The sequence below is a fragment of the Ostrea edulis genome, chromosome 6 (assembly GCF_947568905.1).
Source record: "Ostrea edulis chromosome 6, xbOstEdul1.1, whole genome shotgun sequence".
Taxonomy (NCBI): Eukaryota; Metazoa; Mollusca; class Bivalvia; order Ostreida; family Ostreidae; genus Ostrea; species Ostrea edulis.
Genome location: NC_079169.1, coordinates 4,866,746 through 4,889,165, shown reverse-complemented (window position 1 = coordinate 4,889,165; position 22,420 = coordinate 4,866,746). Strand labels below are relative to the sequence as shown.

General features: G+C 36.0%; 1 protein-coding gene across 1 annotated transcript; it reads right to left on the bottom strand.

Annotated features, from left to right (window-relative positions):
- Positions 1-21,505: 21,505 nt before the first annotated feature.
- LOC130047028 (uncharacterized) lies at positions 21,506-21,937 on the bottom strand. The gene has a single exon (XM_056141145.1). The coding sequence runs from the start codon at positions 21,935-21,937 to the stop codon at positions 21,506-21,508; it is 432 nt and encodes a 143-aa protein (XP_055997120.1).
- Between the last annotated feature and the right edge of the window lie 483 nt (positions 21,938-22,420).

Sequence of the window (22,420 nt, the reverse complement as noted above, 5' to 3'; positions counted from 1 at the left end):
TGATACAATTTATATGTATATATAACATGTATGAAATGTATATATGTATTTGACGTGATGTACATTTTCATATGCGGCTTTCTGTTTGTTACAGGGCAATTCAATTTATACTATTTGAATGAAATATAAACACGAACTTTTAATAAGGATTTACGCTGTTGTTGTAATTCTATCAACGCATCGTGAGTTACAGAAGGACCCCTCTACAAATTGTCAATGGAAATCTCACCGGCGAACGGTATCGAGACGAAATTATTCAGCGCCATGATACCCTTTATACAGAGACAGCAAAATCACATCACTCTGCAGCAAGACAACGCAAGGCCACATGTTGCACGTGTAGTCAGGGACTTTTGTGTTCAACAGAATGTCGATGTCTTGCTTTGGCCAGCTGTTTTCCCTGATTTATCGCCGATCGAGCACGTTTTGGATGAAATGGAATGACGTCTACGCCGTTTACCAAATCAGCCAGTGACATTGCCTGATTTAGGCCAGGCTTTAACCAACATCTGGCACAACATTTCTCAAGCATTTCTAAACACTTTAGTGGCATCAATGAGGCGCCGTTGTCAAGCATGTGTGAATGCAAATGGTGGTCACACGAGTTATTAACTTGTTAATTCAAGTTCGAATACCTGCGTCTTTCGAGTGTGCTGAAATTGACGTTATTCGACGTTAACATTAATGGATTATGGAATGTTGTAACGAACACATTTGTTAACAGTATTACAAAAAAATAAAATTTGTTCATTGTTATTTTTTATGCCCCCGAGATCGAATATGGGGGGGGGGGGGGGGGGGGGGGGGGGCGGCTAATAACGTTGCTAATAACTTTTGAACAGTAAGTGATACAGCTTCGATATTTCACATGAGTATTCCTTGTGACCAGACCTTTACGTGGGTACCAACATTTTTGACCCCGTGACCTTGACCTTAGAGTTTGACCTACTTTTTGAAAACTTTAACCTTGCTAATAACTTTTGAACAGTTAGTGATAGAGCTTTGATATTTCACATGAGTATTTCTTGTGACCAGACCTCTCACTGGGTACCAACGATTTTGACCCCTTGACCTTGGGGTTTGACCTACTTTTTGATAACTTTAACCTTGCTAATAACTTTTGAACAATAAGAGATAGAGCTTTGATATATCACATGAGTATTCCTTGTGACCAGACCTCTCCGTGGGTACCAACATTTTTGACCCTGTGACCTTGACCTTGGAATTTGACCTACTTTTTGAAAACTTTAACCTTGCTAATAACTTTTGAACAGTAAGAGATAGAGCTTTGATATTTAACGAGTATTCCTTGTTACAAGATCTTTCCGTTGGTATTGAACCTTTTGACCTTGACATTTGACCTACTTTAAATTTATTTTTACATTGGTCATAACTTCTAAATGGTAAATATTAGAGCTTTCATATTGTACATGAGCATTTCTTTTAACAAGATCTTTCTACTGGTACCAAGATATTTGCCCTTGTGACCTTGGCCATCTTCGGAATTGGGCATTATCGGGGGCATTTGTGTTTCACAAACACATCTTGTTTTTCTTTCATATTTTAAATAATGCACAGTTTCTTTTTTCCGTGTTGTGATCATATGTTAGTAAATTAAACTTACCAAATACCAACGTCAAAAGGCAAAAAAAGTTATGGTCCGGACAAAAACAAAGCCCAAAATTATATATCATTTGACCTAAAATGGCACACGACACATTGTCTTATTATGGTATACGTACATAGCCTACCAAAGATTCTATTATTTAAGAGATCAAGGTAATCAAAAATGGCTCGCGATACACTGTCTTATCATGGTATACCCACCTTCTAAAGGCCTATGTCAAAAGGCAAAAATGTTATAGTCCGGACAATTTTTTTATGAGAAGAAGGGGAAGGAGAGTTCACTCTCAAACAACATGAAGAGGAGACACAATGACGATGGACAAAATTCATGCCGTTATGCAGATCAGATGTTCCTTAGACTAAATTAAGAATATTTTAAAATATACCTGAGAAAACCCCTCTTTCATTTTTACGTTATCATATCAGTCGCGTGACCCGATATTTCTACATTTCAAAGTTCATAAAATAAGTTCAGCGCAAGTAGAATTGGTACTCTGATTTTGACTGCGGATAACTCCGTTTACTTGATCAGGATATTGGGCTCACGGTGGGTGTGACCGGTCTACAGGGGATGCTTACTCCTCCTATGCACCTGATCCCACCTCTGGTGTGTCCAGGGGTCCGTGTTTGCCCAACTATGTATTTTGTATTGCTTATAGGAGTTATGAGATTGATCACTGTTCGTTATCTCCACCTTTCAGTCTATGTTTCTTAGTCAATATATCAATTTACAACTTGCGATTTGTGAGGCTCTATTCTACCGTTTTCAAAAATTTCGATATATTCCAATTTCTCGATTCATATTTGTGCGTCATGTTTGATTTACTGAAGTTTCAACTTCCGATTGTCAGTTATTTGCATATGCCATATAAGGTAGTATTTACATCAATGGACAAGTACGGAGGCGAAAGCTATTTTGTCGGTATTAAAAAGGTTTAGATTTAATATCAAGTTAAAAAAACGAACAGCAGAGTATAAATTATTTCTGCAACCATAAGATTTCTCTTTCTCTGTCGGAGTGGCTCGAGTAACTACATTTTCGCGCGGATTGTCAATGATTAGGTTTTTCAGTACATCCACTTACATATATGTACGAGATCTCGCGATAACAAGTATGGCGGAGCAGACGAAGAATTTTGCATGCTGTACATGATGTGTAATGAAAAACACCTTTATTAGACATGCCCAAACACAAAGTTGGTACTCCTTTTTTGGGACTAATACACGGAGCTTATTATAAGTTATTCATAAAATTATTTTGCACCATTACGGAGATCCTATGGAAGTGTAGCCCTTCCCGAAAACGTCAGAATTAAAAAAAATCGGATAGGGCTACATTATTGCAGCTAATTATTTACTTGCGCCAAGCTGTTGTTTACAAACAACTGACTTTCTCTATAGGGGCGATCTCAAGGTCACAACATAAAATCCTAATTACCGGGACGCATATTATATATAAAAATTGTATACTTACTTAATACCTAAAAAAATAAAATTAATAACTGAGAAAAAAATTTCAACCAGATTTACCGCTTAACACTTAATGGCGGTAGTAGATAACGAGAAAATATTATAACCCCCCCCCCCCCTATATATATAACTACATAGATATGTTTTCATCGTGACGCCACAAAGTGTGAAATGCACTGAGGCACATCAAAAGTTATCTCCCTGTTGTTGCAAACCTTACATTAAAAAGATATTATAACTCCTCATTTACAATATATAACTTCGTAGTCTTTGGTAAATCAGTTCTTCCAACAGTCTACTGGAGTTCTCATGGGAATGGATTGTGCCCCTTTAATAGAATATTAGAAGTACATGAGACTCCACATTTAGATACAACTTCAACTTTTATCTATCAACAACAACCATTATCATTCATATGTTGATTTGAACTAATTAGGCCATTAAATGTCTTGTCCTCATATAGGAATGTCACCAGTTGTAGGGGAAGTACTACAATTTTAGACCTATGCTTAGCACTTACGGTCGTAGCAGTGTGGATTCTTTATCGTGTCACCGCTTGCCGTGACACAGAACTTCCGATTTCAAGGCAATGTCCGAAAGACCCGTGATTCTCACTTTTAAATACCGAACATTATACTCCCTTATGTTTACGTCTTAGGGTTGACTTTGCTTTACATGGCGTCCGGTGAGGATTCGGGTTAGAATACATGTAGGTCCTCAATATCCTTTGCTTGTCGTAAGAGGCGATTAAATGGAGACGGTCCTTAGGGTGAGACCACGAAAAAGCCAAGGCCCATGTCACAGTAAGTGTGGCACGATAAAGATCCCTCACTACTCCATGGCCATAAGCGCCGAGCATAGGCCTAATTGTGCAGCCCTTCACGGGCAATGGTGGCGTCTTCATATGAGTGAAAAATTCTCAAGAGGGACGTTAAACAGTATTAAACCAAACCTTTGCATAATAAGCGCTAGGCTCGAACTCACGACCTAACGCTCTACCACCGAGCTATCGCGACCGGTTTAAACGTCTTCAGCCAAAATAAAGGTGAAGATAACGAAGAGCGATTGATCTCACAACTCCAATAAGCAAATCAAAATAGAGAATTGGTAAACAAGGACCTCTGAATATACCAGAGGTGGGATCAGGTGCCTAGGAGGAGTAAGCGTCCCCTGTCGACCGGTCACACCCGCCGTGAGCCCTGTATCTTGATCAGGTAAACGGCGTTATCCGTAGTCAAAATCAGTGTGCCAGGAACGGCCTAACAATCGGTATGAAACACGTCAGACAGCACTTTGACCCAATGATGGGTTGTATTGGTAAACTAGATCGTTATAACAACCATATAATTTGTGAAATGCTGACTTTAAACAAGACTGTTGGAATCACTGCATCATCAACTTGTTTGTTAGTAGCCTGCTTCAATTTAAAACCGGACCATAAGCAGAACAAGCTCTTGCGTATCGAATCAGTTGAGAGGTATAAACAGGATATGCAGGTGATAATGGAATATTGCTACATAAATATGGGGAGTTGACGATGGAGAAGCTGCAATCATACCGTTTGACTTAAAGTTCAGTTGCTAGTTTGCCGTTAACATTTACTTTCAGTACAATATCTAGGTATGAAGCAGAGGTGGACGACTCTGGTGTCTTTTATTTCGAGTTCACCGAGGTATATCCAATCGAGATATGTTTTTTTCTTCTCACGTAGAAGTTGTTAAATAAATTCAGCTCCATAGGAATATAAAAACAGGTCAGCAAACAAAGGAGCACAATTCGTTCCCATGGGAATTCCAACAGGCTGTTGGAAGACCTGATCACCAAAGAGATATTGTGAATGCTGAACTCCAGCATATTCTTTAATCCAACTACAGAGTACTTGTGCGTGGAATCAGAGTGGCGTTGAACAAAGTATTTTCTTTTGGATGACTGATCACTAGATAGGAATATTTGCATTTTCCATTTTTGTTGAAGAAGCAGCTGTCTATGATGTCAAAAAGTCTAGTCTTTAAATTATCGTGAGGAATGGTCGTGTAAAGTGTTGAAAAGTCATAAACGTTTTGATGTTGTTGATTTGAGGAAAAAATACAATAAGTGAACTCCACGCAACTATGTGCATGTTACAATAATGAAGTCGACAATGACGATTCAAGTAAACATACAACTACAGTAGCTTCATGTGTGATGTTCAAAGCTTGAAATAAAGTTCCATTATACATCAGGGTATCCCTGTTCTAATGACAACATCTAGTAAAGCTAGAATTGTGAGAAAGCTTTATATTGTATTATTAAAGGGATTGACATATTCGGAGATTAGAATTAATTAGAATTGCTGTATATTGATAAATACCAACAACAATGACTAATGGACATCCCTCGTCAGTACATCAGAATCACCTTTAATCTAAAGGTGACAGCAAACATTTAATTACAGCTTAGTTTTATCTAAATAGGATCAGAATACGTGCGTGGTACTAAACGGAACAACCATAACAGAGTCCATCTTGTGAGTCGATAGTGCTTTACTTGTATGTCATCTGTATTCTTACAAATTGACAAGCAAATTATTAAATTAGCTTTTTTCCCCCGAAAGCATATCGGAAAGCCTGGAGTGTATAATATTGTGTATAATATTGACATGAAATACATGTATGCAACAATGAAAACTGTAACAAAGACAGAATATGATATACGGTGTGAAAACTAATGACAATATTTGTGACTAATAAAAAATATTTCTTTCTTTCCGCTGTTCAATAGAAAAGCGGGAAAATAGTGTATTAACGGATCCGTGTCAATATTTACTGTATGTTGGTCAAGTTTGAATGAACGAGCCAATCAGTTCATTATGCATGAATGGTTTGATGGGTAATATCGAACGCTAGCCATCAACCAAGACGAACACATGTTGAAACTTCAAAATAGAATTGATATTTTGCATATTTAAATTATCTCGACTAGTTTCCCCCAAGAGGTTTTAAAGCAATACAAGCTGTAACTGACGGCATTTTTTCTATTATCCAATTATGAATCAATTAACTCCTATCGGTATAACTGATATAATCCCCAAAATCTGAAGAAAAATTCAACAAAATAAACCATGCAGGGAATATTGTTTTAGAGCATACCTACAATGAGCGTTTCGTACACGGGTACGGGAACGATGATTGCCGAACATAATCGGGTTGCTGAAACCGACGTCATATACAAAGATGGAAATTGATGCGAGTGACTACACGTTTCGTTTGTTTAAAATATTACATCGTTTCATGAATGACAAGAAGTACTACTGTAAGAAAGCAATAATTACGCAAATGTGCAACTCAAATGGAATTTTGATAGTGAATTTTCTATAAAATTGTTTAGAAATCTGACACGTGCTCAGTGCCTCTCTTTCGCTTTTTTCCGAACTGGTGACCTCCGAGGTCAATGAACATCGGAGATTACGAGCAGGAATTACTGACAGGATGACAATGATTCATAAATCGACATTTTCTGCTGATTTGACGGGTTTATTGCTTCAGATTCATTTTTATTAGGTTGTATGTATTTAATCAAAAATATGTTAAATATTTGTTCTTTTTTTTTTTCAATTTATTTACCATCAGTTACAGCTTGTATTGCTTGTTTTACCCTGGGTTTGATAATTTATAACGGCTATGTTCATTGAATATCGAATTGTTGATTGTTTAACATTAAAAACAATCTATTATCATAAAGTATTGGTATATTTACAAAATGTAAGATATTTATTTTATAGGTATTTTGTTATCTTTTCATGTTTTCGCAAATCGATATTAATATGCATATAATACTGGTACAGATCTATATGAACTGTATACATTTGCATGAATATTGGTAGAGTTTTTTTTAAAGTTTTAGAAAATATTCAAAAGTTGTTTGTATAACACATATTACATCAGTTTGTAATAATGAATTATTATTTCAATACATTTAATAAATTCTGGCGTTCAGTTACATGTACCTTGGCGGGCTGTCAGCAAAATGTATTTGCTGTTTTTATTTTGAGAAATGATTTGATTGAGGTGCAGTGAATACGCCTGAGTATTGTTTCGTTAACAACACGACCGGCCAGGGAAAACTTTCTTCTTTGGAAACCTACCTCATACCACTCAAAATCGCAAATGCGCGCCGACTCCAGAAAAATACAGGGACTTTACAAGAAGATGCTAAGAATTAAATATAATCGACAAATATATGAATCAAGAAGTACGGTGAGCAATGTTCACTAAGAATATCCCCTGCTTACCCCAATCTCCCAAAGGGTGTTGTTAATAGTTATAAATTACCCCTTTCCTGAGTGTAAAAATATGGTATGCCTTAGTAGAAGAAAATGGAAGATATAGTCCGAACACAAATCCATGATATAAACTTATAATTTTGACCTTGAGATCAAAGGTCAAGGTCATAAAGACGTCATGAATGTACATGACACATAGTCCCATGGTATGACTATGTCAAAACCCTATAATCAATTTTAACCTTAAGGTCAAGGTCATATAGAGGTCATGAAGGTACCGACACATCATCTCATGGTGATACACTCATGTGTCAAATATGGTATGTCAAAGAACAAAGAAGTCATGACCCTGACACGAATCCATTATATAAACCTTTAATTCTGACCTTTAAGTCAAAGTCATGAAGGTATTCGACACATCGTCTCATGGTGATCCACCTGTGTGTCAAATATGGTATGCCTATGTCAAAGAAGAAAGAAGTTATGGTCCGGACACGAATCCATTGTAAAAAAAAAAAAAAAAAAAAAAAAAACTTTTATTTTGACCTTGAGGTCAAGGTCATATAGAGGTCTTGAAGGTACTCGACATATCGTCTCGTGGTGATCCACCTGTGTGCTAAATATGGTGTGCCTAAGTCAAAGAACAAAGAAGTTATGGCCCGGATACGAATCTGCACAGACGGACAGAGTGATTCCTATATACCCCTGAACTTCGTTTGGGGTGAATAATAAATGACATATCTTAAATCGTTACAACAAATGAGTTTCTTTGCAAGATGACGGGCTAGAAATGCATGACAGCTCTGGATAAACGAGCATCCCCCAAAAACAAAATCGACACAACGTGACTGATAAATACAACCCATCATACCATTTACTCCCAAAGCTAAAAGACAGTTATTTCCCCCTAATCTCTGTACCGCGAAAAAAAGCCCACGCTTCAGAAGTTAGACGGGGTCTAGGTCGATGTTTGCCACATTGAGTAAATGCTTTATTTTCTGAAACTGAACCACAATAAATTGCTAAGAAGTCACTAACATTTTACATTTATTTATTGATTTTTTAATTGCAAAGAAATAATTTTGTGATTGTTTCAAACTGATATCCTCAATACACCGCGAACTCCATGTGTGTACATGTATACAGTATATTTAACCGGTGTATTGATACAGACGGTTGATTGATTGTATATTGTTAACTTCCCTCTCGAGAATTTTTCACTCATATGAAGTCACCAGGCTTCAAATTTGAGCCCATATTCATTGCTTATGGTAATTGAGCAAGTAAGGATCTTTACAGTGCCACACTTGCTGTGGCACGCGGCCTCGGTTTTTGCGGTCTCATCCGAAGGACCACCCCATTTAGTCGCCCACGACAAGCAAGAAGTATTGAGGACCTCCCCCACGGAATACAAACGATGGAAGAGATGACATAATGAGAATTATGAGGTAAAACGTGAGAACCACGGCCCCTGTACGGTATATCCCGTGTCTCGACAGGCGTTGACAAGTTATAGAACCATCGCTGCTACGCCCCTGGACCCATATTTACTAAAGTTCGTAGACGTAAACGTAGGATTTACGTCTGACTTAAGATTAGAGTTACGTACTCATAAAATGGTATTCACAAAACCGTTCGTAGCCGCAAACGTAACTTACGATGTACGATTGCACTTACGCATGCGCAGTGGCTATTTTCACTTCGAAGCGTAAAAAGTGTGAATTAGCTCATTTACTTTGAATTCCCTGCGCTACCGCCGCATTATGACGAAAAAGAACACAGAACTTTGTGAGAAAGCAACGAATTTCAACGTATACATATGCCTGCCAACGGCATGTCGATCAACTGTACCGTTATTCAGTGTTGTTTACAAATCCAAATGGAAGGTTCATCAAATTTAACGCATTTGACTTGTGCATGGATCTACGATGCTGTAGGTGTTCAAAAAGAAGTCGGCATGGACTGACAAGTAAGTTAAGTTGTTTGTGTAGTAATAATTAACCTTAAATGTTTTACCACTGACTACTCGTCACTAGGCCCCTAAATAATGTTAAATTGACTTCAAGGGGATTCAGTACATGACATACATCGCAAAATCACAGTCCCTTATTCATTTTGTTCTCAACCTATGTAGCTGCTATAATTCCTGGATCTTAATTTCTAATTTCTAAATAGTGAGCACATATACATATGTGTTAGTTATTTACAATTTTATATGTGCCCACTATTAACACATTAAGACACAAGCTCATTTGTGTACATGGTAACTTCTAACTTTTGACAATACCACAATTGAAATTCAAAATTATTTATCCCATTTTTTTAATTTCATGAGTGGGACAACATCAAAGCAGTATCATAGCTACCTGTACACAAGTACGCACATGCTTTCACATCATTTCTTAAAAAGAAAAACAAGAATATTGGTGAAAAATGAATCTAAAATATACATTATATATACAGGCACTAATTCTAAAATGTGTGATTTGTACGTGCCCCTCTATTGCATGGTTATAAAATATGAAAATTATTATTGCTTTAACAATATATACTCTGGGCGAACAGGTAGATAGGGTGAATGGACTCGGTACCAGATGAGAACAGTTACAGTCTCTTTTGGCATCATTTCAATTATTGCTAACAGCTTGTGCACATCCATGTGCAAAACTTTCAGAAAATATTGTGAAACAAAATCGCATTCAAATACAGTTGTACAACTGTGTGAAGTCAGTGTTAATTTATTTAATGTAGAATAACATTGACTATATATTAATTGGAGATATTAGGTGTGATATACATGTAACATGCACTAGATATCCAAGTTAGCTGACCTCTGTTATTTTTCAAAGGGTCATAAAGGTGGTCAAGAAATAAATTGCCAACAGACAGCAGCATTCCTTGATTAAGATGCATTTCTCTTCATGTCCTCTCCTGAAAGATTTTCCATGACGCCTCAGGGTTAGGATTGGGATGCAAGATGTACAGTACATATATATGATGTAGTATATCCACTGTTTGTACACATTTAATCATTTCTGTACTTACAAAGTTTTAAAAAATCCCAAACAAATTATGGTACATGATGTAATGATTTTTGTAATGCATTGATGATTAAATCCTTAGGCAAAGATTTAAGAACATAAATTTATGAGTTTTTATGATCAAAGTTTGTCCATTTTGCATGATTTGTACCTGTCTGTCTAAGCATATCTTCACCTTTTTGGCAAATAGAAATTTAACCAATCTAAGGACATACACTATGTTTCTTTGAAATTATTTTTTATCTCCTCGATATTAAAAATTCTTGCATGATTTCCAAAATAATAACTGTAATTTTGTCACCAAAATTTGAAATCAACACTCAATAAAAATTGCTCTATATTATATATTTCTGATCAGTAATAACACATGTATTCAGTTATTTGAAACACCTTTTAATCTCAAAGCAAGCAGATGAATATATGTAATTTTGGTGATTAAATAATTATTATCTTGCAAGCCAATAATTCTTCTTTATATATTTCTTTACACTAAAAGCGGTTATCAAATGTACTTTTATTAGGTCACCTGAGTTTACTCAGTAACCTATTGCAATTAGTTTTCATTCATCGTGCGTTAACAATTGAACATTTTTAAATTCTTAATAACTACCAGTCCAATTCTTTTCAAATTTGGTATGAAGCATCATTGGGACAAGGGGGACCAATTTTCAAAAAACTTCTTATCAAGAAACACACATATATAAGAAAAACTAAATGCATAGTGATGTAGGGCAGGCAGGCCTCTACCAAAATTTTAAATTTCATGATCCCCGGGGTAGGGGTTTTGACCCCAGGGCGGGGCAAATCTTGTTATATAGTGTTTATGTGTATAAAACACTTAAATTACATCTTTAATGATATTGATACTAAATTGAAACTAAAAGGATAGAGCAGGTAGTCTTTTACCAAAATTGTAAATTTGATTTCCCCCAGAGTAAGGGTTTTGACCCCAGGGTGGGGCCAAACTTAGTATATAGTATTTATGTGTAAGTTTGCTGATACTGTATAAAATATAAATGCAGAAAAGGATGTACAAAAAATGGTGAATTTCACAACCCAGGGTTATGACTTTAACATGAGTCCAAATTAGTCATATCTTTTGATGTTTTCATGTGAATACACCTATTTAAAGCCTTTCATCAGTGCATGCACTTTGAGGGATGTGAAGTTTTAAGAACACATCTTGTTTTATACTGTTGCTGAACATTAGAATATAATTAGCTTAGATATTTAGAACAGGAAATTTTTTCTAGATTTCATAGTCCATGGAAGTAATGATACTTTTCCACTAGAATTCAGGTGACCGATAAGGCCTGTGGACCTCTTGTTAGGTTTCTATTGTTTGGGTTTTTTTTTATTTTACTAAAGAAATATTTTTATTAGTCAGTAATACATATTCCTTTGCCATTGGGAGATTTTGAGAGATAAAAATGGTTGCCATCACTTTCACAGCAAATATGCCCCTTTACATTTATAATGTTGTACTACCATGTATTATATGTCAGCCTGAGTAGCTCAGTGCAAAGGTACCAGGTTCAATACTCAATTGTGCTAAAGATTTTTCTCACCTTCTTTGCTACAGTAAAATCCCATTCATATACCTTACTGCAGTACATATCAGCTGATTTTACATTTTTACTTGCCACAACCAGGAACTATCAAAATATGTTAACTCTAGACTAATTAAACCTGAGAATTTTGTAGAAAGAAAATAGAATGCAAGTGAATTGTACCTGAAATGTCACAAAAAAATATTTTTTATTTATAAACGTGAATGACCTTAACTGAAACTTACCATTCTTGGTTTAAAAGTATTTTTTCTGGTTTGGAAAGAAGCCAATTTCATTACAAGGGGAATGGTTAATGAAAAAAATACTAAAGTTGACCTTGGGGTCATTTGAAATCTTTTTCTTAATATGGGCTCTTGGGTTATAAATCATTAAAATTAGAAATTGTAGGTGATACTTAATGATATCTTCCCAGATATGGTGTACGGTAGATGAATATACTGTAAATAAAATCAGTATTATCACAATTTTACAGTTTATTTAACGAACGATTATGTTGCATGTATTTTTCAAGCCATATGAAATTTGATTGCAGTGTAATGACAGTTGTTTATTTAAATCAATGTAATACTATTATTTTTTTTAGGTCTGTGGGTACATTGCTGTAATGGCCTGAAAAATCTTTTTGCGAAACCGAGAAATATTCATCTTCCATTGCCATGATTGTGTAAAAGGACGAGCAGAGGAATGATTCAAAAATATATGGCAGGATTGAGAATCTAACCCATGACCCGTAGTCTGGTACTCTACCCACTGATCAATCCATGCTGATGGTCCATCTGCTACATTGATCTCATCTTCTATATTTATTTATTTATTTATATCATATGGACATTTAAAAATTGACAGTAAAATAAAAAAAGTTTGATATTCAGCAAAATAGAATTTGTTACAATGCATGTTTAAGAAATTAAGTACATGTACATGCATTGTTATGCATACAATTATGTACATGTAATTATATTTGTTAATAGATCAATTTTTAGATGAATTTTCATGTTGTTATTGATATTGACATGTACATGTATTACTTCCATTTCTAGAATGATTTTAACATCTTGATATTAAAAAGATGACATAATAAATAAATCTTAAATATTTGTCAACAAAGTTGTTTGGTGGGTTAAAATTTGTAAAGAGGAGCATTAGTACATATGTCGGTTTAATGTGAAAAACCTTCAAAATGAACTTTTATCAGTGAGATTTTTGTAAATTGGGGGTGGGGGGGGTGGGCTTCAACAAAATAATATGTATGTTGAAGGCATCATCCTTGGAGTTTGGTAATATACACTGCAAAGACTTTACCTAGCTGATCACATATAAAGGTCAATTACATACAAATCATGAGTGGTAGAAAGATTCATATATATGCATTATCAATGAAGGTTTGACTCCTGTAGGATTATAGTTAAAGGAAATGGCACTCTGAAAGATTGAAAGACTACACTAGTAGGCATCACAATTGCTCTCTGAAACAAATTACACAAAATTGTATTCTTGGAATGAAATGCATATCTTTTTTTAAAAAGAAATATTTATTTAGAGGCTCTTTTCCCTGTTGTGTAAGTTACAATGTAACAAATAGTTATTTTGACTACCAATATTTGCTTATAACCACAAAGTAAAGATCACATATCTATAAGTAGAAATAGTTTTTCTATCGCTGTCGATCACCATGTATTCTTGTACACACAGTGACTCTCTTCTTTTCAAATCTAAAACATTGCATGTTGGATTGCATATATGTACATTAATTCCACCATGTTTGGAAAATTAAAAAAATGTATTTCCCTGAAAGATGCTAGACCTACCCTATATAATAGATAAAAGGCATTTTTTTAAAAAAAATAACTTGCATTACTAAAATAAAAAGCTTCCCAATTATTTCTAAAGGCAAGGTTAGATCCACCCAGTCTGATTAAAATCAAATTTCGGACTTTGCTCGATATCCGGACGGCGACTGTCCGTATATCGAGCGAAGTGAGAGGTTTGATTTTAAATCAGACTAAGATCCACCACAAGGTAAATTAGATCGGGCTCAAAATTTTGAGAACTGTCACACAATTGCAGATGATCTCAAAGAAAACGATAATCTGAATAAATACAATTAATTTGTGTATTACTAACCAGCTTATATGAATCTAGAGGGTTTGTAAGGTCTTTACGCAAGAAATTATCGATAAAAATGACAAGTCGCCATTTGCTTTGTTTATTCTTAAAGTTACGATCAGCTTACGTGTACTAGTATAGCACACCTAGAGTTACGCTCATTTCTGACGTAAATCTACGTCTACGACTGTTAGTGAATACCGTCCCACACGTAAACGTACGCTACGTCTAGATTTACGCTACGTTTACGTCTACGAACTTTAGTAAATATGGGCCCTGAACGCTAAGCATAGGTCATAATCATTACACAGAAAATCTCCAAATAGAAACCGCTTATGTCGTGTATCCAGATTCATCTGGTGATGCGAAATATAGTGTCAGTCTTCCTTCCCACCTTTATGGAGCGCCAAATTAACATAAACTCAAGTATTTGAAGATATCATCATTTCATTTGAATCAATGCGCGCAACAATTAAATTAAAGATCTCTTCAATTCTGAATAACTGCACGCATTAATTGAATTGTTGATAGCATTAATTCTTCAGCTGAATACGCAAGATCGTAAATACCGAGTTAGCGGAACTCTCTTGTAAAGAAGTCCGGAAAAGCATGTCGATCTTGAGCATTTTTTGTTTATTCAAAACATGGCAACGGAAGACGATTTAACCTCCATGTGTTTTCCACAATTAAAAGCATTTTTAAATGAAAGGTGTGTAAAAACGTCTGGATACAGGAAAAATGAACTTCTGAATTTAGCTCGCGAAGCTATATATTTTGACGCAAGCTCTTCTCAGCTTTGGGAATTTCCTGGCTGACAGCAGTGGGAAAAAATCCACCACATTTCCATTAAAATATACCAGTTGTGGATATTTCTGCGTATTATGTCTCTCTTGAATCATTACTACAGTCTACTGCAATGCAACGATAGTACACCATTGTTAAAATCGGGTGAATCGATCACGACAAAAGTTGCAGAACTGGTATTATTTACCAACATGCCCAAATTCTCGCATACTCTGGGTCTCGCGAGACTTTGAAAGGGGAAAGTAAAATTTAAAACCAAGACGGAAAAAGTAGTCGCGATCTTGCGTATTGATGCGCGCTATAATTGAATTAATGATCTCTTCAAATGAATTAATGATATCAACAATTGAATTAATGCGCGCTACAATTCAATTGAAGAGAGCCATAACTGATATATAATGCGCGCATTAAATCAATTGATGAGAGCTATAATTGAATTGATGCGCGCATTAATTCATTTGATGAGAGCAATAATTGATTTAATGCGTGTGAAGAGAGCAATAAGTGAATTAATGCGCGCATTAAACGAATTATTGCTCTCATTAATTCAATTGATGCGCGCATTAATTCAATTGATGAGAGTAATAATTGAATTGAAGCGCGCATTAATTCTTTTGGCGAGAGGAATAATTGATGATATCTTCATATAATTCAAGATATCTTCAATTATTTGAGGTTATGTTAATTTGGCGCTCCATACACCTTACTTTGTTTAGCATACAACAAGGAAATAAACTAGGGTAATTTTATTTACTATGATCGAGTACTCTCGTCTGTGAAAATGTGCAATTGTAATCTTGACAAAATGATCGTAATGACCTCCGTGTATCGTTACCAAAGTGGTGGGACCAGGAGCCAAAATACTCAGCCATTATGAGTGCCAAATATCGTTTCACTCATGTATGCCAGTAATTCGAATTAAGGGGTGGATCTAAATCCTACATATCCTAATGCCAAAATATTTATGATTATATGTAGGATTATAGAATTCTGTCCAGTATGAAATTGTTCTGATAATTTGCTCTTAAAATTACATCAATGCAACGTCGGGTTTTTCATATTTAAGGATATGACAACCTTGCTATTTAGAAGAGATTTTGAAAGATCTTTTTCATCTTACTGTGTGATATTAATGGCGCTATAAATTCCTACCGCCTTTTTGTTTTGTGTGTGTTTTACTATTTCATTGGTAGAGGCTACATGTATGTCATGCGCGTAGAAAGTCCGAACCCACCGACCCTGAACTTGTTAGAAAATAAATATACATGTATTTACCTACATTTATCCACATACCGTTGTACATGTAAAAACACTACCTGCTAGTTCCCAGTTCGACTGGGCCCATTGCAAAAATTGCAGGGGATAGAACCCACTCCCCAGAGGAGAAAACTCTAAATCCGCGCATTTATATGTAGCTGCATTTGCCGAAACCGTGTGATGAAACTATTGTAGAGTGGATAGAAACATACTTTATGATAGACCAATCAGATGGTGTAATTCTTATCCAATCAGCATTGTTTAGTCATCCAATCATAATCTTAGTATAAGTAGCCAATCATTGTGGATCAACCTAAGGCCAAAGGGTATAAATAGAGCCGTCCTGTCATCTTCAGTTAGTGTGTTGGTATTCGAATTCGATTGAGGTCTTTTGACTGGTAATATTGAGTTGGTATTCAGGACAAGCTTGGGGTTGTGTCGGAAAGCAACAGAATTGTTAGCTAGGCCACTCAGCTCCTACGCTTGGTCCTTTGTGTCTTTAGAATTGTGTATTGGTGACTTGTATCAGGGATAGTGTCTCGGTGACTTTCCCAGGTGATAGGACGGTAGAGAGCTTAGATTAGGTGGCTGCAGACGGTGTCGGGAAACAACAGAATTGTTTGTTATACTACCCAGTCTGTAGCTACTTAAGTTATATTTGTGATTTCTCGTATTGATTAATCTGATTATTTTTTACTATTAGCTCATGGTTTGTTTAATGATCATCCAAGTAGGACCAAGGAAAATATTATTCCGGGTTTTAGTCAGTTAGACTATCCTGGTTTATTTATTAACGTTAATGTTATTGTTCCTGTTCGTCTGCAACGAAGATAGACATGTGACAGTAAGTGTATCATAATTGAACTTAATTTCTTAGGAAGGAAACCTAAGCGAACTCATATAATTTTTCTAATCATTTGTTAGGTAAAAACTGTAGCACCGTGAACATATTAAGTACAAAACATGTAGAAAATTTCTTGAATCCCGTTCACTCGGAGTCAACGCATCCTCGATGCATACGTATCGCAATCACTATAAATTTTTATCCTATTTCTATACCGCCTTATATGTAGTCCGATATTGTTGTTAGCTCTTCTGAGCCGAAGGCTCAAAGAGCTAATCATATGGCCATGTTTGGCGTGCGATGTGTGTCAACTTTATGGAAAAAGGGCTATATCTCAAATTTGTCACAGGGTGTCCTTGGCCCATTGGCTTTCATTTGATTTAAAACTAGGGTTGTGACCGTTTCACAAGGGGAGATAATTAGGAAAATGCAAACAAAAGTAGTGGTTGCTAAAAAATCTTCTTAAGAACTTAACCACTGGGCAAATTATCACCAAACTTGTGCATAAGAATGAGGATAAGTTGTAGATAAATAATTGTTCAAGGCATTATCCTGGGGCAAAGGGGGTGGTCTCAAGGTCACTTAAAAATTGCCCTTAAATTTTGTTTTGTTAAAACTTTGATATTTTGCTTAGTATAAGGATGGGGATCATCAAAATTTGTCAGTTGATGCATCTTTAGTCTTTGGAGTGTTACGACGAAACAGTAGGTCACGGTGGCCTTCTTTTGGAATTTGACGGCTATATTTGAATACTATTTGACTAGTCAGTTGATGCATCTTCAGTCGTCAGTGTGTCGACCAAAAGTAGATCACCGTGACCTACTTTTGGACAGTTACATTTAAATTTTCAGATACTATTTGACTTAACATCATCAAACTTTGTCAGTTGAAGCATGTTGAGTCTTTGGAGTGTCCATACTATAAATTGGGTCACCTTGATCTACTTTTTTAACTTCAACGCTATATCTAAATCAAAACCTAAGAGGCCTAGAATCATGAACCTGTTTAAGTTGATGTATCTTAAGTCCTCGGGGTGTGTCAATTAAGAAGTAGGTCACTGTGATATACTTTTTGAATTTCATGGCTATATTTAGATATTTCAGATACTAAGTGGCTTAGATCCATCAAACTTATTAAGTTAATCCATCTTGGCTTCTCAGAGTGTGTCAGCTAAAAGGTAGGTCACTGTGACCTACGTTTGCTTCTTTTTTTGCAAATCTATACATCTTTCAAACTAAAAACGCAAGGATCATCAAACCTTCACTTAACTCACTCTTTGGTTTTTATTTCAACAGAGCTGAAAAAGTTAAAAAGCAATTTTGTTGATATTGGTTTTAACAACCATTCTCCAACAATGGCATGAAATGTAATTGCATTAAAAATCGGACAAAATACAATACGATCCCCTTGTTCTAATTGCATGCATAGTAAATTCGGTATTTAGCACCCCAACTGTCCCTATGTTCCTTGACAAAATTCATGTAGAAGAGAAATATGTACTACTCAGACATGCACGTAGGTTAAGTAACTTCATTTTGTAATTATTTTGATTGCCTAATCTAATAGTGTACTATATGATATCCCCTTCATACACTATCATGTGATAGGTCTTTAAAACCTTTGTTAATTGATGAATCTTGGTTAGTGAGAATTTTGGCCTGTTCTACAATGTATCAGAAGAGCGATTCTAGGCCCATGGGCCTCTTGTTTTTTATTGTACAGATACTTCTTTGATTGTTTATTATGGCGTCGAGCTTTGCTCGAACGGCATATAGTCAGCGTGTACGACTGAATCAGCTGAAAAGTTTACGCGACCGAAGGTGTCAGACTATCGATGCTTCCGCGGAAAAATCCCGCGCTTTTTGTAATGGCGTATGAATATTTGTACTGTTTAATGATTTACGACATTTTAAAGTTGTTAATGAGAAACAAATGAAAATTATCACATTGATTTACTTTAAGATATAAAAACTTTCACAAAAAATAAAAACAAATCAAATAAAAATTCCAATTTCAATGCGAACTACATTTGCAAAGTCACGTGATGTCTGAAACGATAGCGTGTCTAGACGAAAGATAGCGTGGGTTTTGTTTGTAAACATTGCGTACTGTTGGCGAAATTTAAACTGAGAAATAGTGTATCGCGGATTATTTATGGTCATTATATTTTAGGGTAGGTAATGTTTATTTGACTGTAGCATTCTCAGTAGGGTATTAACGCATCTGTAGGTTTGCAAATCATTGGTCAACTCGGTATATAAACACTGGCACGTGTTAATGTTATTGTAAACAAACCAAGCGCGGAAGCATTCATTATTATAAGGCTTTCAAGTAAAGGTTTTTGTGGAGGTAAAAGTTACTGAATTAACAAATTTTTTTTTTAATCTGACTAGATTTTCATCTCTTGAGATGCTAGCAGTGATATATACTACAAATGGTCCATAGTTGTTTACATTGTTGCACATATTTCTTATTAAAATTTTGATTTAAAACTTATTTCTTGTTTTTATTATGTTATCAACAAGTACATGCAATGCTGCCCTTTACAACTATTAAAAGGAGAGTTCTCACAACAGTTGACTTTTTCACTAAATATCTTAATGCACAAATTTTCAGTTCTTTGTGAATTACATCTGTGCCAGGGATTGTAGAGTACTCCCTTGGCTAGCAAAGATGTGTGAATAATTGAGAGCAATGGTTGATCACAAAAATCTTCATTATTTAATAACATTAGATATTGTAAATAATCCTTTGAAAAATATTCTGAAGAAATGAATGGAATTGTAAAAAAATATATCTGTAATTGATTTTTTTTGTGAAAAGAGCTACTGTACAGATGTATTAGAAGCATTATTCCTGTATGAAGGATAAATATTCTTGGTATTGCTTGAATTCAAAGCTGTATGTGTGTTTTTAATACATGTACAGCTAATCTTCGTTATCGGGAATATGTAAATAGAGTTGTCAGTCCAAACCACTTCTTTTTTGTGTGTGTGTGTTATCCTTGTTATCGCAAATCCTTGGATATCTCAAATTTAATTTCAGTCCTGTTGAATTTGCAATAACAAGGTGTGACTGTAGTCAATGGCATCAAAATATTCACAGGTAGAAGACTCTCCATTGAGATTTATATAAAGCTATATCTACTCTGTGTACATACAATAAGGGATGAAGCATTGATAAACTGGACAGTACATAGTTTCATTATAATCTTTGCTTTCTTAGCACGACGCCATTGTGGCCCTTCAGGCCTTTGATTTTGGTTCTATATGTCATTAATGTCATTTAGAAAACACCAGTAAAACTATGTATATCTTAAGAGTTTGATACAAGCAGAAAATAGCAGTGCTGGAATTGAAAATGGGTATGAAACATAAAATAAGGTATAATTATATAGGGCCGCCCTATTACTTTGCACCTGACAGTTGGTCGGTAGACTACATGTTGTCCGTTCAATATCTTGAGAACCATTCACTTGATCGTAATGATATTCCATATGTGGTTATGAGTAAAAGAGGACCCCTGTCGATTTTCAGGTTAAAAGTCAATCCCCTCTGGATATAGGAAGATAGTTATGGCTATTTCAATCATTCAAGCAATATTGTCATCAGCAAAAAGGTTTCCAAACTTGATCTACTATCAATACAGCAGTATGGGATCACGTCATTTGTATCCATGTACACCATAACACGATGCAGTCATTTGTTATATGTTTTATTTATAGTGGATTACGTAATGGTCTAATGAGGCCAACTGTTATATAACGGCTGATGTCAAGGGTCAGTGCAAGGTAACGAATCAATAGCCCTTGACTTGTGAAGATTGGTACATGACCTCTATGAATTTTGAGGTCAAAGGTCAAACTGGACATTCTCGTGGGGATCCGGGTTAGATTAGGTCCTCAGTACCCCTTGTTTGTCGTAAGAGGCTACTAAATAGGGCGGTCTTTCGGATGAGACGGGAAAAAACTGAGGTCCCGTGCCACAGCAGGTGTAGCACGATAAAGATCCCTCCCTGCTCAAAGGCCATAAGCGCAGAGCATAGACCTACATTTTGCAGCCCTTCACCGGCAATGGTGACTTCTCCATATGAGTAAAATATTCTCTAGAAGGACGTTAAAGAATATTCAATCAATCAAACTGGACATAGGAATATACTATTCGCTCAATATTTTGAGAAACCTTTGCTTGACAGACATTAAACTTGGTACACTGATACATTTTAAGGAGTAGATGACCCCTATTGATTTTGAGGTCACATGGGTATTCCACAATTGTGCACCTAGTGTTTTTATGGATCTTGTACGGTATTTGTTTGATGACTTCTTCACTACCAGTTTCCATTGGTCGGATGATGATCTCAAGGTCATATGTGACTGGTAAACAGTACATAGTTCTCTCATGTATGCTGGTGCTGAGAAAGAGTGTAGTGATTTATGTATGGTTGTCAGCACTTTAAACACAACACGTTGATTTACCGGCAGCCAGTGTAGTTTTTGAAGTACCGTCGAAATATGTCGTCTGTATCATGTTCTTGTGAGACAACGTGCAGCGTTGTTCTGAGCCACTTGTAGTCGGTGCATGGGGCGATCGGTTATGCCAAGCAGGAGGGCATTGTGATAGTCAAAGTGGGATATGACTGTTGCATTGATGACCTTCGCACACGCTTCCTGGGTGAGATGGTGTTTTACCTTGGATATTCTCCTGATGTTGAAGTACATCTTCCTTACCACGGAGTTGACTTGTATTTCCATTGATAAGGTGGCGTCCAGGGCAGCACCGAGGTTTTTAACAGTAGACTTAGGTGTCAATATTGCCTCACCAATCTTCAGACGGATATCCTTCACAAGGCACTGGTTGTGGGCACTAGCAACCACCATAATCTCAGTTTTTCCATCATTTAGTTTAAGTTTGTTCACAGTCATCCAGGTTCGGGCACTTGCTAGGCATTCCTCCATAATGTTGACTTGATCGGTGCGCTTGGCAGTTGTTTTTTTTGTTTGTTTTTTTTTTTTACACTCAAACGGTTGTAAAGTTGAGTGGCATCTGCGAACCCATGACGGTTTATGGCATATTGGTTAATAACTCTCCCGAGTAGGAGAAGGTACACCAGGAAGAGAAGGGGGCCGAGAACAGACCCTTGGGACACTCCGGTGAACAGTGGTACATCTGAGGACACACTGATGTTGATCTTCACCGCTTGGATGCGGCCATTTAAGTAAGACTGTACCCAACGGAGTGCTATGTCCGTCAATCCAGCCTCCACACGTAGTCTCTCCAGCAAGAGGGTATGATCGATGGTATCAAATGCCGCACTTAGGTAAAAAAGGACCAGGATCATAGCGTCACCTTCATCCAGTACTGCTTCTACGTATACTTTTATCCATCATAGTTATGTTAAACTTACTTGCGTAAGTTACTGCCGTCATTTGTTCCAGTTG